At 50.5% G+C, this 13,969-nt stretch overlaps 2 protein-coding genes across 5 annotated transcripts; one reads left to right on the top strand and one right to left on the bottom strand.

Annotated features, from left to right (window-relative positions):
• Nucleotides 1-724: 724 nt before the first annotated feature.
• Nucleotides 725-7,122, top strand: IDH3B (isocitrate dehydrogenase (NAD(+)) 3 non-catalytic subunit beta). Of its 3 annotated transcripts, XR_013996297.1 has the most exons (13): nucleotides 739-787; nucleotides 909-989; nucleotides 1,109-1,207; nucleotides 1,320-1,440; nucleotides 4,382-4,442; nucleotides 4,519-4,651; nucleotides 4,759-4,892; nucleotides 4,984-5,086; nucleotides 5,183-5,329; nucleotides 5,500-5,594; nucleotides 5,704-5,764; nucleotides 6,713-6,908; nucleotides 7,003-7,119. XR_013996297.1 is itself a non-coding variant. In XM_081096789.1 (12 exons), exons 1-12 carry the CDS (start codon nucleotides 746-748, stop codon nucleotides 6,797-6,799), a joined length of 1,164 nt encoding a protein of 387 aa, XP_080952915.1. In that variant the 5' UTR covers nucleotides 725-745; the 3' UTR covers nucleotides 6,800-7,122. The 3 variants fall into 3 exon arrangements, 2 of the variants coding, with proteins under 2 accessions (XP_080952915.1, XP_080952914.1); XM_081096789.1 differs by having other exon boundaries at nucleotides 725-787; nucleotides 6,713-7,122; XM_081096788.1 differs by lacking the exon at nucleotides 6,713-6,908 and having other exon boundaries at nucleotides 7,003-7,122.
• Nucleotides 7,123-7,125: 3 nt separating this feature from the next.
• On the bottom strand, nucleotides 7,126-12,364 carry NOP56 (NOP56 ribonucleoprotein). 2 transcript variants are annotated; one of them, XR_013996296.1, is made up of 13 exons: nucleotides 12,282-12,364; nucleotides 12,025-12,114; nucleotides 11,562-11,676; nucleotides 10,803-10,964; nucleotides 10,435-10,633; nucleotides 9,916-10,103; nucleotides 9,683-9,834; nucleotides 9,403-9,503; nucleotides 8,889-9,037; nucleotides 8,537-8,658; nucleotides 8,212-8,349; nucleotides 7,944-8,061; nucleotides 7,126-7,567 (listed from the first exon to the last, which is right to left on the bottom strand). XR_013996296.1 is itself a non-coding variant. In XM_081096787.1 (12 exons), exons 1-12 carry the CDS (start codon nucleotides 12,282-12,284, stop codon nucleotides 7,202-7,204), a joined length of 1,785 nt encoding a protein of 594 aa, XP_080952913.1. In that variant the 5' UTR covers nucleotides 12,285-12,341; the 3' UTR covers nucleotides 7,126-7,201. The 2 variants fall into 2 exon arrangements, 1 of the variants encoding a protein (XP_080952913.1); XM_081096787.1 differs by lacking the exon at nucleotides 7,944-8,061 and having other exon boundaries at nucleotides 12,282-12,341.
• Between the last annotated feature and the right edge of the window lie 1,605 nt (nucleotides 12,365-13,969).

Here is a 13,969-nt window from a genome sequence, read left to right on the forward strand (position 1 = left end):
ACTTCTGGGCGTGAACGGGGGATCTTCTGGGTGGGGCCTTTCACTCGCATGGGGGAAGATGGACGGGAACTAACCTTCTTCTGGGCTTGCCCTCATCTCTAATGTCTACAGGAAAGCCCACCGGGGGCGGGGTCAAAACCCAATGCAAATTCTACTGTAATTACCCCGGGCCCTAGAAAGGTCACACTGGCACTGAGGGCCTGTCATCTTCCTCCGGGCGGTCTGCTGGGCCGCCGTAGAGAGGGGTCCGCAGGCATGTTGGCCCGACCCTGCTCTCTGGGGGGCCACATACCAGTGACGGCCGCCCGTTCTCCTTCACGGCCCCCGGGCAGGCCTCACCCAGCCGCGCCTGTCTGACCTCCTACCGAACAGCCATGTCCTCCGCCTGCGGCGGTCAGTGCCCTTCACCAGCCCCTTCACCCGCCGACAGCCGCAGGGGTCGCACCTCGGGACTCAGTTCGGTCTTCGTTCGCTAAACATAAAACCTGATATTATCTTCCATGTTAGGGTGAAGTGTCCATATAAGTTAAATATAGTGGCTGGGGAAAAAGCAATACACCAAGCGGTTGCGTGCGCCGTCCGTCTCCTCCCGGGGAGGGGGAGCAGAAGGGAACGGAAGGGAAAGAGAAGGGTGCGGGGCGCCGGCGGGAGGAAGAGCGCACCCCCCGGGGTCCTGGGCCTGACCGGAAGTCAGGGTGCCGAGCCGCTCGGGCTTCCGACGTCACTTCCCTCGCGACTTCCTGCGATGAACATGGCGGCGCTCAGCAGTGTCCGCTGGCTGACCCGAGTGAGGCGGGGAGCGGGCCAGGCCGGGCCGGGCGGGCGGGGGTCGGCGGGCTTTTACCCGGCTCCCCGTAGTGTTCCGGGCGGGGGTCCAGGCCGACCTCACGGGCTGTGTCTCTTCGCAGGCGCTGGTCGCCGCCCCCACGCCTGGGGCATGGAGGGGCCTGGGTACCTCTGCCGTTTCGCACTCCGTCTCGCGGAGCCAGGTAAGCGCAAGGCCCGCTCGGGCCTCGCCCCGTCCCGCCCCCTCCCCGGCTCCCCGGCCCTCCCCTCCCCCGGACTCCTGCCCCTACCCTCGCACCGTCTCTGACGGCCCCGGTCGCAGGCCGAGGACGTGAAGGTGGAGGGCGCCTTTCCTGTGACCATGGTGCCCGGAGACGGCGTGGGGCCCGAGCTGATGCACGCGGTCAAGGAGGTGTTCAAGGCGAGTTGCCTGGGGAATCGGCGGCAGGGACGGTGGGGCGGGGGGCGGGGGAGCGGCTTGGAAAGAACTTAGTTGATCCTGACCCTGTCGTGCTTGGGGTCTGTCTCGGAAGGCTGCCAGCGTCCCCGTGGAGTTTCAGGAGCATTACCTGAGCGAGGTGCAGAATATGGCTTCGGAGGAGAAGCTGGAGCAAGTTCTGAGCTCCATGAAGGAGAACAAGGTGGCCCTCATTGGTACGTGTGCTCTCTCGCCTGTGTGTCATTTGAAATCAAATGAACAAATGTTCATCAAGCTTCCCTCTAACATATGGCTGCACGAACTCTCCCTGAGCTCCCAGGTTCGGGACCATTGGTTCCTTCCAGCCGGAACACAGGGCTGAGAGAGATGGGAGCTGTCTCCGCAAACTCGGAGTCTGCCATGGGGCTACACCACGGGCCGTCCCGTCTTGTTAATTGTGTTTATAGAATGCTGCTCCGGCCACTGCTTTTCTGCCTTCCCTCTGCGTCCCTCCTTGAATCTCATTAGATTTTTTGGTTTCCAGTTCTGTCCCCGCAGTCCATTTTCTGCATCTCTTCTCTTGGAAAGACCAGCATGACTTTGCCAGGCCCAGCCTTAGCCTAGGACAGTAAGTTCTTTATACAGTGACTCTCAGCTCTTCTGCCTTCATTTCCACAGCACTTGTTCTGTGCTGTGGACTAGGCTGCGTTAGTTTCCAAATATATGAACTACCTTGATTTATGCTGTTCCTTCTGCCCAGGATGTTCGGATGCTACCTGTCAGAGTCCTCCTCACTCACTGTCTTGGTCTCCCAGGACTGTCATAACCAATTATCACGCAACTGGTGGCTTAAGATAACAGAAATTTTATTCTTTCACAGTTCTGGAGGTCAGAATTCCAGAGTTAAGGTCTTGGCAGGGCTCTCTCTGAAGGCTTAGGGGAGAACTCTTCCAGCCCCTGGTGGCACCTGGCAGCTCCTGGCATTCCTTGGCTTGTAGATGCATCACTCCAATCTCTGCCTCTGTCTTCTGGCTTTTTCCTCTCTGTGTCTGTGTATCTATTTCTACTCCTTTTTTTGTATAAGGGCTTGTCATTGGATTTTGGGCCCACCCTAATCCAAGTTGATTTCATCTCAAGATCCTTAATTATATCTGCAAACACTCTTTTCTTTTTCTTTTTCTTTTTCTCTAACACTGTTTCTTAAATAAGGTCACATTTATAGGTTGAGGTATAGACATATCATTTTGGGGGTTACTGTTCAATCTACTACACTCACTTTACCTAAGGTCTGGCTGTAGTGCCAGTTGTTCTGTGATGTTTCCTGATATTACCACAGGGAATTTCTTTGTGTTTCTATGTATGTCGTTAAAATCCTTTCATATATATATTTTTTTCATATATATATATTTTAATATTTCTTTATTGATTTCAGAGAGGAAGGGAGAGGGAGAAACATCAGTGATGAGAGAGAATCATTGGTCGGCTGCCTCCTGCACGCCCCCTACTGGAGATCGAGCCTGCAACCTGGGCATGTGCCCTTGGCCAGAATTGAACTGGGACCCTTCCAACCGCAAGCCGACACTCTATCCACTGAGCCAAACTGGCTAGGGCCCCATGGTTTTTATTTATTTATTTTAAAATATACATTTTTAAAAAATTGATTTAAGAGAGGAAGGGAGAGGGAGAGAGAGATAGAAACATCAAAGATGAGAATCATTGTTCAGCTGCCTCCTGCACGCCCCCTACTGGGGATCGAGCCTGCAACCCAGGCATGTGCCCTTGAGTGGAATCAGACCTGTGACCCCTCAGTTCGCAGGTCAGCGCTCTATCCACTGAGCCAAACCATCTAGGGCTTCTCCCATGGTTTTTAAAAACCATGTCCTTTATATTATCTATCTTCCTCACTATATTGTTTGCTCCTTGGGGACAGAAGGTATGTGTTGTATTTTTGGTTGATAAACCTAGTACCTTCCTTACACATACTCCATACTCAATAAATGTTGGTGGAGAAATGTCAACTAGGTAGACACAGAAAGGTCATAGACCCCTTAGCATTGTTTCTCAACATATTAAACCCAGGCTCTTTGATAACATGAAAAAAATCTTCTGTCTTCCTTTTAGGTCACTTTGAGGTTTCAACATAAAGGGTGTCCCAAAATTCACGCAAGAAGTAATTTTGATAGAAAACACAGGTTTATAATTAAAAATTCTAAATTTTTTATTGATTCATAAAGTATACAGTATAGGGCAGTGATGGTGAACCTTTTGAGCTTGGCATATCAGCATTTTGAAAAACCCTAACTTAACTCTGGTGCCGTGTCACATATAGAAATTTTTTGATATTTGCAACCATAGTAAAACAAAGACTTATATTTTTGATATTTATTTTATATATTTAAATGCCATTTAACAAAGAAAAATCAACCAAAAAAATGAGTTCACGAGTCACCTCTGACACGCGTGTCATAGGTTCGCCATCACTGGTATAGGGTTATGTATGGAATAGCATATCGGGTAAGTGGCCTCCACGGCTTTGCTGGCACATACGCACTCTTTAGTTGAAATTTTCCATGACTGTTTTGCATAAATGTGGCTGAATTTCGATGAGGCTCATTTTCATCTTGATGGCTTGGTTAATCGACAAGATTGTCGCATTTGGGGTTCAGAAAATCCATGAGTGATTGTTGAGAAACAAATGCATCCACAACGTGTCACTGTTTGGTGCGGATTTTGGGCTGGGGGCATCATCGGACCATTCTTCTTCGAAAATGCGGCTGCTCAGTCAATAACAAAAGAGTGCGTATGTGCCAGCAAAGCTGTGGAGGCCATTTACCCAATATGCTATTCCATACATAACCCTATACTATATTCTTTATGAATCAATAAAAAATTTAGAATTTTTAATTATAAACCTGTGTTTTCTATCAAAATTACTTCTTGCGTTAATTTTGGGACACCCTTTACATGTGACTGAAAATAAAACGGTCAGAATGTTTCTGGTTTTAACTACATTATTCTCCTTTGTCCCATCCCTCCAGAGAAGTTTAAGGGTCGCTGATTGGGAGTGGGAGATGGGAGTCTGGGTTGCATTCTGTCACTGAGGGGATTGGACACTGAGTTTCCTTTGGTTTGGCTTGTGCCTGACATTTCCCCACTCCTGCAACTTTGTTTGTCCAGGAAAGATCCACACCCCGATGGAATATAAAGGGGATCTAGCCTCCTATGATATGCGACTGAGGTAAGTGGTGGGAGCAATGGGTCAGAGGGATTCTGGGGCACCAGGCACAGTGTTGATGGCTCTGTCCCACCCCCAGGCGTAAGTTGGACTTGTTTGCCAATGTAGTCCATGTGAAGTCACTTTCTGGGTACAAGACTCGACACAACAATCTAGATCTGGTGATCATTCGAGAGCAGACAGAAGGGGAGTACAGCTCTCTGGAACATGAGGTGAGGTCCTAGAAATTGGGGAGGGCAGAGGTGAATGTGGGAGAGAGGCATAGCTCCTTCTTCCTTCCTTTCCAGTATCACTCAGCTATTTCTCTCTTCCTACCCAGAGTGCAAAGGGTGTGATTGAGTGCTTGAAGATTATCACGCGAACCAAATCTCAACGGATTGCAAAATTCGCTTTTGACTATGCCACTAAGAAGGGGCGGAACAAGGTCACGGCTGTCCACAAGGCCAACATCATGTGAGGGACATGGCTTTGCGTGGGGTAGGTTCCTGGGAAGGTAGTCCCCTGCACTCTCTTGCTGAATCTGTTCCCTTTGGCCTATGGACAGGAAACTTGGGGATGGGTTGTTTCTGCAGTGCTGTGAGGAAATTGCTGAACTGTACCCCAAAATCAAGTTTGATACAATGATCATAGACAACTGTTGCATGCAGGTAAGGCCCTCCTTGTGTGTGCACTCCCTCAGTGCTGAGGGAGAGCAAGGAGTGGAATTTACTTCTCTTCTCCATGCCCATATTTCTCCCTGCCAGCTGGTGCAGAATCCTTACCAGTTTGATGTGCTGGTGATGCCGAATCTCTATGGGAACATCATTGACAATCTGGCTGCTGGCCTGGTTGGGGGAGCTGGTGTGGTGCCCGGTGAGAGCTACAGTGCAGAGTATGCCGTCTTTGAGATGGTGAGTGAGGTCACCGCCTCTGGTTCTGTGTGCCCTTCTGACCTCAGGTTCCGCCTGGTAGTTTCATGCCATGCCTCCTCGGTGTACCTGGCCTAACCTCTCTTTTCCTTGATCGTAGTTTCTGCATAATGTCTGCTCCCAGTGACTCTGGCCTGCCCTTCTTTTCACAGGGTGCCCGGCACCCATTTGCCCAGGCAGTGGGCAGAAATATAGCCAACCCCACAGCCATGCTTCTGTCAGCTTCCAACATGCTGCGACACCTCAAGTAGGTTGTGGTGGGCTGGAGGAGGCCAGGTGTTGAGAGGGAGCACAGGTGGGGAAATTAGGGCCTGATGAAGGGGGAAATCTCAATTTCTTCCTCTCTACATTGACAGTCTGGAATATCACTCCAACATGATTGCAGATGCAGTGAAGAAGGTGATCAAAGTTGGCAAGGTGAGTTTAGAAAGGCTGTGGGGTTCAAGGCCTCAGAACTACTCTCTGGGTAACCTGAATTGGGGTCTCCTTTCCCTATAGGTCCCCAGACCATCTGCTCTCTGATCTTGCCCATCCCTCTCAGGGCTGCTCTTCGCCTCTCTCCTCTTGGCTGTTTCATCCTCTAGATCAGTGGTCACCAACCGGTATCTGCGGACCACTGGTGGTCCGTGAGGTCCGAAAGGTTGGTGACCGCTGCTCTAGATCTCTTTTGCCTTTTAGTTCCCATCTGCTATTCCCTTTCCTGCTCCATCCATTGGCTCTTTTATGGACATCTTTTATTTTTTAATCCTCACCCGAGGACATGCTGAGAAAGATCGATTGCCCTCCTTATGTGCCCCAACCGGGGATCAAATCTGCAACCCAGGTATGTGCCCTGATTGGGGCTCAAACCAGCAACCTTTAGGTGCACAGGACAATGGTCAATCAACTGAACCACTTTGGCCAGGCTTATTGGGCATCTTAATGCTGAATTTGCAGCTCTCTATCTAGGGGGAGAGCATGGGGATGGAGGAGCAGAGGGAGGTAGCAGGATGAGGCAAAGGTGTCAGTCACCTTCTCCACCCTGGAAGCCCATCCTCCTTTGCATCCCCCTGTCATTTCCTTCCTTCCACTTGTCTCCAAGGCATCTCATCCTGCCTCCAGTCTCCATTTCCTGTCTTCCCTCCTGCTCAGCTTCCCATCCATTCTGTCCAGGTTGTAGTTGATTGCTCTAGTAGTGACTCTGGCCCTCAGAAGATCTGAGTGGACAAGTCCATGTTCTTCAAACCTAGCAACCTTCCTGCATCTGCTGCATCGTCTTCTTTCTGGCTGTTATCCCATCTTGGACTCCCATTTCATCAGTGCCCTACCCTCCTTCATGGGCTCTCTTCTCTTCTTTCCCACGGCTACTGCCGGTGGTGGCTGTAGGTGCGGACACGAGACATGGGCGGCTACAGCACCACAACCGACTTCATCCAGTCCGTCATCGGCCACCTGCACCCCTATGGGGGCTAGAGCCCCTTTATTCCCTTCAACCTCACGAGGACCATACCACCCACATCTCCCTTCAGTGCAGTGGACCAGAGAAGAGCCCTTAAACCATAATCACCTGGGCAGAGCCTAGGTTGTCCTGGGGCTGGCTTCCTTAGGGAAACTATAATGGGGGGAGGGTAGGGATGGGCCCAGGTCACAGGGGTGATGACGATTCTCCCCCACAGGTTCGAACTCCTGACATGGGTGGCTATGCCACCTGCCGAGACTTCACCGAGGCTGTCATTGATGCCCTGCCCCAAGCACATCCATATAAAGGTGTCAAATAAAACATAAAATTATAAATCAACTCTTGTGAATTTTCTTTTATTGGGACATAGGGGGTAGGTAACTTGGTGGTTATACCCCACCAGGGTACTGTCCATTCTAATCTTCCTGGGCTAGCTTCTGGAGCTTTTTCTTTTTCTTGGAGCTCTTGTTACTAACAGCCTCTTCAGGTCCACTGCTGAGAGGCTCCTCCTTCAAAGAGAGTTTCCTCTTTTTCTTGGGAACACTCCTGTTTGTTGCCTCTTCAGGTTCACTAACTGGTTCCTGTTTGGTTAAAGATTTCTTCCTCTTGGGAAGATTTCCATTGTTAGCTGTCTCAAGATCATTATTAACAAACTCCTCCTTGGAAAAAGATTTCCTTTTCTTGGGTTTGGGTAAAGAAACGGGTGAGTCTTCTGTTCCATTCTCCTGAGGAGTCTCCTGGAGCTTTTGCTTTTTCTTCTTTTTGGGTTTTTCATTTGTCTCCTAAAGGGGGAAATGGGCATGAAACTGTCACTCACTGTATCAACACTCCCAGCCCCCACCCCATTAGAGTTCCAGCAATTAAGTAGGGCAGAAAAACTGGTGGAAATGCTGTAAAGTTGTCCAATGTTTCTGGGATGGTTTTTATATGGGTAGAATTCTGGAAATCCGCCCCAAAGGTGACTCCCACTTAAAGGTGGGGAGAGATGTAATTACTTAAGCCCATAAGAGAAAACCCCATCATGTTGGTCACAATAAAACCATCATGCCTAGTTCCAGAGGGGACCCTGAAATACTGTTTGACAAACTGGGCGCTATGAAAATCCCAGGGAAGACACACAGCCGGGAATCAAGAACAAACAGCAGGAATTCACACTACCCCCAGTTGAGGACTCCTGGCAGGCAGCCGAGGACAGAACACACTTGCCCAGGGAACCAGTGTGCTACAACCAGCTCTCTGGGCTCTTGAACAAGTTCTCTCAGCACCTATCTCCTTCCTATAGAATCAAGAGGCAGTTTTAGAGGTTTCAAGTCCTTGTTTCAGTCCAAAGGCCTGGACTCAAGACTATGACTTTGAGGTCACATCCTTTGTTCTACTGTTGAAAATCCTACAACCCAGAATTTTCACTCAGGATCTGCCTACTGACCTCACACTCCTCTGGTGTACTGCTGCTGTTTTCTGGAGATGCAAGGGCAATCGCAGCCAGCCGTTTCTTTTCCTTCTTCAAGCGTTTCTTCTCCTGTTTCTCCAGCTTTCTAGTAATCTCAGCAGCCGCTTCCTCTGCCTGGCCAAAGAAAAGTGCTGAAAGGCTCTGAAGACCTCTGGACTGACAGAGGTTTCCCTCCTGGCTTCATTGGATCAGGCTCATTAAATCAGTTTTTTTGCCTCCACTCTACAAGGTCAGGCTAAGACAGCTCATCACCTCCAACAGGTAGCTACGCAAAGCCCCACCCAGCAAAGTCCAAACTGACCTGTACCATTGCCTCCTTCATGACCTCCAGATTCTTTCGTGGAATCACGCCAGTCTCATAGAAGGATAGCCGCTCCTCCACTTGTTCTCGAAGCTTCTCCCCAAATACACTTGTGGGTACCTCTGGATGTGTGTGTGTGTGGGTAAACAAAGCCTGTCAGCTCCTAAAGGGACAAACTCCTCCTCATCCCCAGTATTTCCTCTACCCTCAGCTTCACTCAGACCCAAAGTATCAACACTCACTAGGTGAACTGCTGTTGACGAAAAATGTTACCATCATTGTAGAAGCTAAGGTATTCAGTTCCCCACTCCCTCCCAGCCCCTTCTCACAAATGCCACTCCCTCACCCATACCAGAGAAGCAATCAATTCGCGAGGCAATACTGCATTTGTTTGCCAGGTATCGGGAGATGCGGCCTTTGTTCTTGGCAGCTGCTCGGCCAATGAAGGTGGAGTGGAAAATGAGTCCATATTTTGGGGTGTTACCCCTTGTCTTCAGGGCTCTGGGAGAAGAATATTCAGTGGAGAGTTTACGATCAGCAATTTCAACCCTATTAGCTAAGGCAGCTCTTCCCCCTGCCCCTTTCCCTCAAACTCCGGAGTGAGCCTTAGGCTGGGGTGGGTCTATCCCACCTCATGCCAACCCACAGCTCCCAAGGCAGAGAGAAGGCATCCAATGTCGCTGACCTGGAAACTTGGTCCCTTTGCTGGGCCCTGGGAATCACTCAGACACCAGGACAGGCCATCACCCACATAGCAGAGGCCTGTATAGGTCAGGATGCCCTGGTTAGCCATCACTGTGATTCCCCAAACAAGTAGTGGACACCAGAAGTGGCACCTGAGTGCGGGCAGGTGCCCTCACTGGTACCTGAACAGGGCCTTTTCAGCCCCAAGGATCTGCACTGTGGATGCTGGATACTTGGCCAGGTTGGTGAGGCTGCCAGCATGAGCAATGAGACGTGCGCCTACCTGGAGAAGGATTTAAGGAATTAGTCAGAGAAGCTGGGTTTGCCAACCGACCAGCTGCATAATCCTGCCTTACCTCTTCCTATCAAGTACATGGGGAAAACATGGTCAGGAAACACAGCCGTATGGATATATACACCGTAACATTCCTTATCCCCCCACTTTTGTTTCCCATGACTCACCGCTTCCCCAATTAAGGCTGACAGGCTGGGGGCCACTTGGCTCATTTTGGATCGCAGGTAAGTGTGAAGACTCTGGCGGTACTCTGACAAAGACACCACACGACTGGAGAAGCTTTCAATGTTTATCAAGTCAATGGCTGATATGTCCATGCCTGAAGGACACCAAGTAGGAACGTAAGAGCCAGATAGTCATAGTCCCATACCTTACTTTGGCCGCCAGGCTCTGTACTGACCCATGGAGGACCGTGAGGCGTCCAGAATAGCCTTAGCTTTGGCCCCATCCATTGTTAGCTCCTCCAGCTCCTCCAACTTTTCTTCATTCAGCTCCTTTCGGTTTCCAATGAACTGAGCGACTCGGCAGTATGTAGCATTGTCATTGATTATCTTCACCAGCTCAGGAAAGTGATACCCATACCACTCCCTGCAAAGAGCCATAATCACTCCCTAGCTGAGCAGCCAAGTCTCAGATAAAGCTACAGCCACACCTAGTCTTTGCCCAGAGGAAGTGAAAACCAGTCAGATCCCAAACCTCCTTGACTCAATGTCTCCCCATTCACAATACAGACCAGGCAAAGAGCCTGACTGAGGTGTACATGGGGTAAGCTTACTCTGCCTCCTGTTTCTGTACAGTCAGTGTGAGAACACAGCCTGTGGTAAGCACCAGGAGGCCCAGCCCACCCCACCCGGTTCTGCCCACAGGAGCCAGTCCTCATCTCAGGATCCAAAAGGAGCCAGGCCATCCTTCCCCTTACCTGACACGCATGGAGAAGGTATTGATGTCCTTATCCAGCTGGTCCAGGAGGCTAATGGACTGTATAATCATATTGTCCACCCGGTTCACATTAAACTTAACTTTGGCCCGAGAATAGCTGTGTCCCAACCCCAGCTGGGCTTTACAAGCAGACACATCAGTCAGGCCCTTCACCAGGTTGTGGAAGTGCAGACGAACTCCTGGAGGAGGGTAAAATTATGAGCAAGGAAAGGCTCTTAGCTAGCTCCTGCACCCACAGGCAACAGCCAAGCAGGACAGCTACCCAGAAGCAACCCTAGGCACCCTAATGTTTCCAGAACCCTCCTCAATTAGGTCAAGAATGGCATACATGTTAACAGATGGTCTCACCTCGAAGAATCTCAGCTATCACACCTCCAGTCTGGCAGTTGTACCCTAACTCCTCTTGTATAGCAGCACCAATCTTGGGGTCTCCAACCCCCAGGAGTACTTTCTTCTTTTTGGTTGGCAGGTATGTTTCCAAGAACAGGCGGAGATCCTCATGAACAATACCTCAGGGCAAAAAACAGAGCTCCCACTAACAAGACTGAAGAATGCTTAAATCAAAAAAGTGATCCTGTCACTACAACTGTTGATTGACAGACCACTGGTCCAGCAGAGCATGCTGGGTTGGTGTGCCTATATCCCTCCCCTTTCGGCTTTGCTCAGAGACATAGAGACATCAATGATTGCACTCAGGGGATTGACAGATTCAAGTCATCACTGCAAAGCCTGCATTAACCACGGGAGGAGCAGCACTCAGGTTCAACAGTACAAGTGTGAAATGCTTAACTGAAAGCTTAAGACATACCCTGGAGCACCATGAAAATAATTAGTTCCCAACCTGCTTTCTGGGACCAAGAGGTCTAAGGCTGCACGCTGAAAATATAACATTTAGCCTACCATATCCCCCAGATATTGAACTCTGCTAAGACTACTCTAAATTACATCCTGTACACACCAAATACTACCCAAAACATTTCAGATTTAGAACAAACTAGACGAGGAAAGGCAAATACTATCACAAGCTCCCTAGGAAAAGGAACTAGACAATCGCAGGACCTACCTACTGGCGTATCTTCCTGAAATATCTGGAGGTAGCTTACTCACCTTCAGAGACGGCGTTGACATTTTCCAAGGCAACCTGGGACGAGGCAAAGGGACAAAAGGCCACGAGACGGACGATGTTGTGGAACTTGCCCAGATTGAGCACGGACTCCTCCACCTGGGGGGATGGAGGGAAGGGAGAAAGGCTAAGTGTCTTCCTTCCTTCGCTCTTGCCTGTAGGGCGCAGTAAAGCGGCGGCTCTCAGCCCTGGCCATACAGAAGACCTGACTGAACGCCTAAGGGAATGAACCGATCATGGGCCCTAAATCCCGGTTCTGATTCGGCGGTACGGGGTGGGAGGATTCTAAATGATCCTAAGGCGATTCTTATCACTAAGGAAGACAAGGACCCTCTGCCAAGGAGCTTCTCGGCTCAGCGCATACCCCAACGCGTGCGGTCGGCCACGTGGGAGCGCGCGGTGCATGCTGGGGTCGTGGCGGCCCGCGAGCCCACCGCTTCCACGCACCTGCGGCTGCAGCAGGCTGATCTCCTCCACCTCCTTCAGCGCCAGCAGCGTGTAGCCGACCGCGTGCTCGAACAGCACGTGCAGCAGCACCTGGAAAGGGAAGCCGGGGCATCGGCGTCCGTGCGGCCCCCGCGTCTGCCCGACCCCACCCCCACGGCAGGCCCAAGGTCCGGCCAGGGCTCAGACCCGAACCCAGGCCTAAACCCAGGCCCAAACCGCGGCCTACGCCGGGCTCGCACACCACAACCACTCCTCACCATGGCGCCCGCTCCGAGCCCGGCTCGCAATGCGGCGCGCGGGCTCTGGCGCGCGGAACCAGGCTCCGGAAGCCCCGCCCCCGATCCCCGCTGGCCAATCAGAGGCCGGGGACGATACCTTTTCGGGCTTCCGGAGGGGTCGGCCGCGTGGTATCTCCCGGCGGGCAGTGGGGGTGGCGCGAGTGCTGGCGGGCGACCTTTTCCGGCCTCTGCGGCAGCGCGGGCGGCGCAGTAGCTGGGGACGCGCGGGCCTGGGCCGAGCCTTGCAGGCTGCAGAACAGTTTGGAAAAGCGCTTTTCTGGATAATAGTCCAGGCCCTCATGTTCTCATCAGATAAATGACGGGCCGCAGAGCTAGGTGAGATCCGGACTGGAGGCCCTGCTCGGGAAACTGATGCCGAGCTCGCTTTCCGCAGCGCCGGTGACCTCGGGCCCCAGACGCCTCCCTGCGCCCCACGCCCTCTGGCCCCTTCATCCTGCCTCCCCTAAGGGCCCACCCTCCCAGGAGGCCCGGGGCCGCGCTCCCGTTCTTCACCGGAACGGAAGGGGGCCTGGGGCATTCTGGCGCAGACCCTAAGGAAACGACACTCCTGGTGGCTGGTTTTATGCCTTTAAGTAATATTTTGTGTATTTCTCTTTTAAAAAACGAGGGTGGCAGGCGATACAGTAGAAGAGAAAGACGATCCCACCTTTTTCTAGGTCGGTTCTTGTTCCCCTTGAGCAGAGCACACCTTTTGCGCGAACACGTGTTGCCCTGTTGAAGGGCCCTTAAGTCTTTTTTTAGAAATTATTATTATTTTTTTATTGATTTCAGAGAGGAAGGGAGAGAGACAGAAACATCACTGAGGAGAAAGAATCATTGATTGGCTGCCTCCTGCACGACCCAGAGCCCACCACCCCAGCATGGTGCCCCAAGGGAGGAATCAAACCGGGACCTCCTTCCTGGTGCATAGGCCAAGGCTCAACCACTGAGCCACGCCCACCGGGTTAAAGGGATCTGTTTGTTTTTAAACTTTAAAAAAAATATATTTCAGAGAGGGAGAGAGAAACATAAACGATGAGGGAGAATCATTGATCGGCTACCTCCTACAGCCTCCCTACTGGGGATGGAGCTCGCAACCCCGGCATGTTTCCTTGACCGGAATCGAACCTGGATCCTTCAGTCCCCAGGTGATGCTCTGTCCACTGACCCAAACCAGCCAGGGCTAAAGGTTTTTTTTAAAAATAACAAATTCCCATACAAAAGTACATTTATAAATTTAATATATTTTATTTTCTTAAGCATTTAAGTTACTTGACAAAATCCAATTACTGAGCTCACTCCCCCCCCCCCCCAATATTGGTCAGTTGCCACATTTAAAAAAAAAAAAAATATATATATATATATATATATATATATATATATATATATTTTATTGATTTCAGAGAGGGAGCCCACAACTCAGGATCGAACCCTGATCTTCTGGTTCATAGGTCTAAGTTCAACCACTGGGCCCGAGCTCACTCTTAAAGCCAAATATATTAAACTTAAAAATATGGATGGTAAATATTAAAATCTCAATATTGCTTGCAAACATTAAATTCTGTTACATATATCCACTTAAAATTATGGCCCTAAATCAGTTATTCCACTTCACATTTTAAAATGGAATTGCAAAATTAATCTATACTAATAATATTAAATTCTCT

The sequence above is a fragment of the Myotis nattereri genome (assembly GCF_964212035.1).
Source record: "Myotis nattereri genome assembly, chromosome: 8".
NCBI lineage: Eukaryota > Metazoa > Chordata > Mammalia > Chiroptera > Vespertilionidae > Myotis > Myotis nattereri.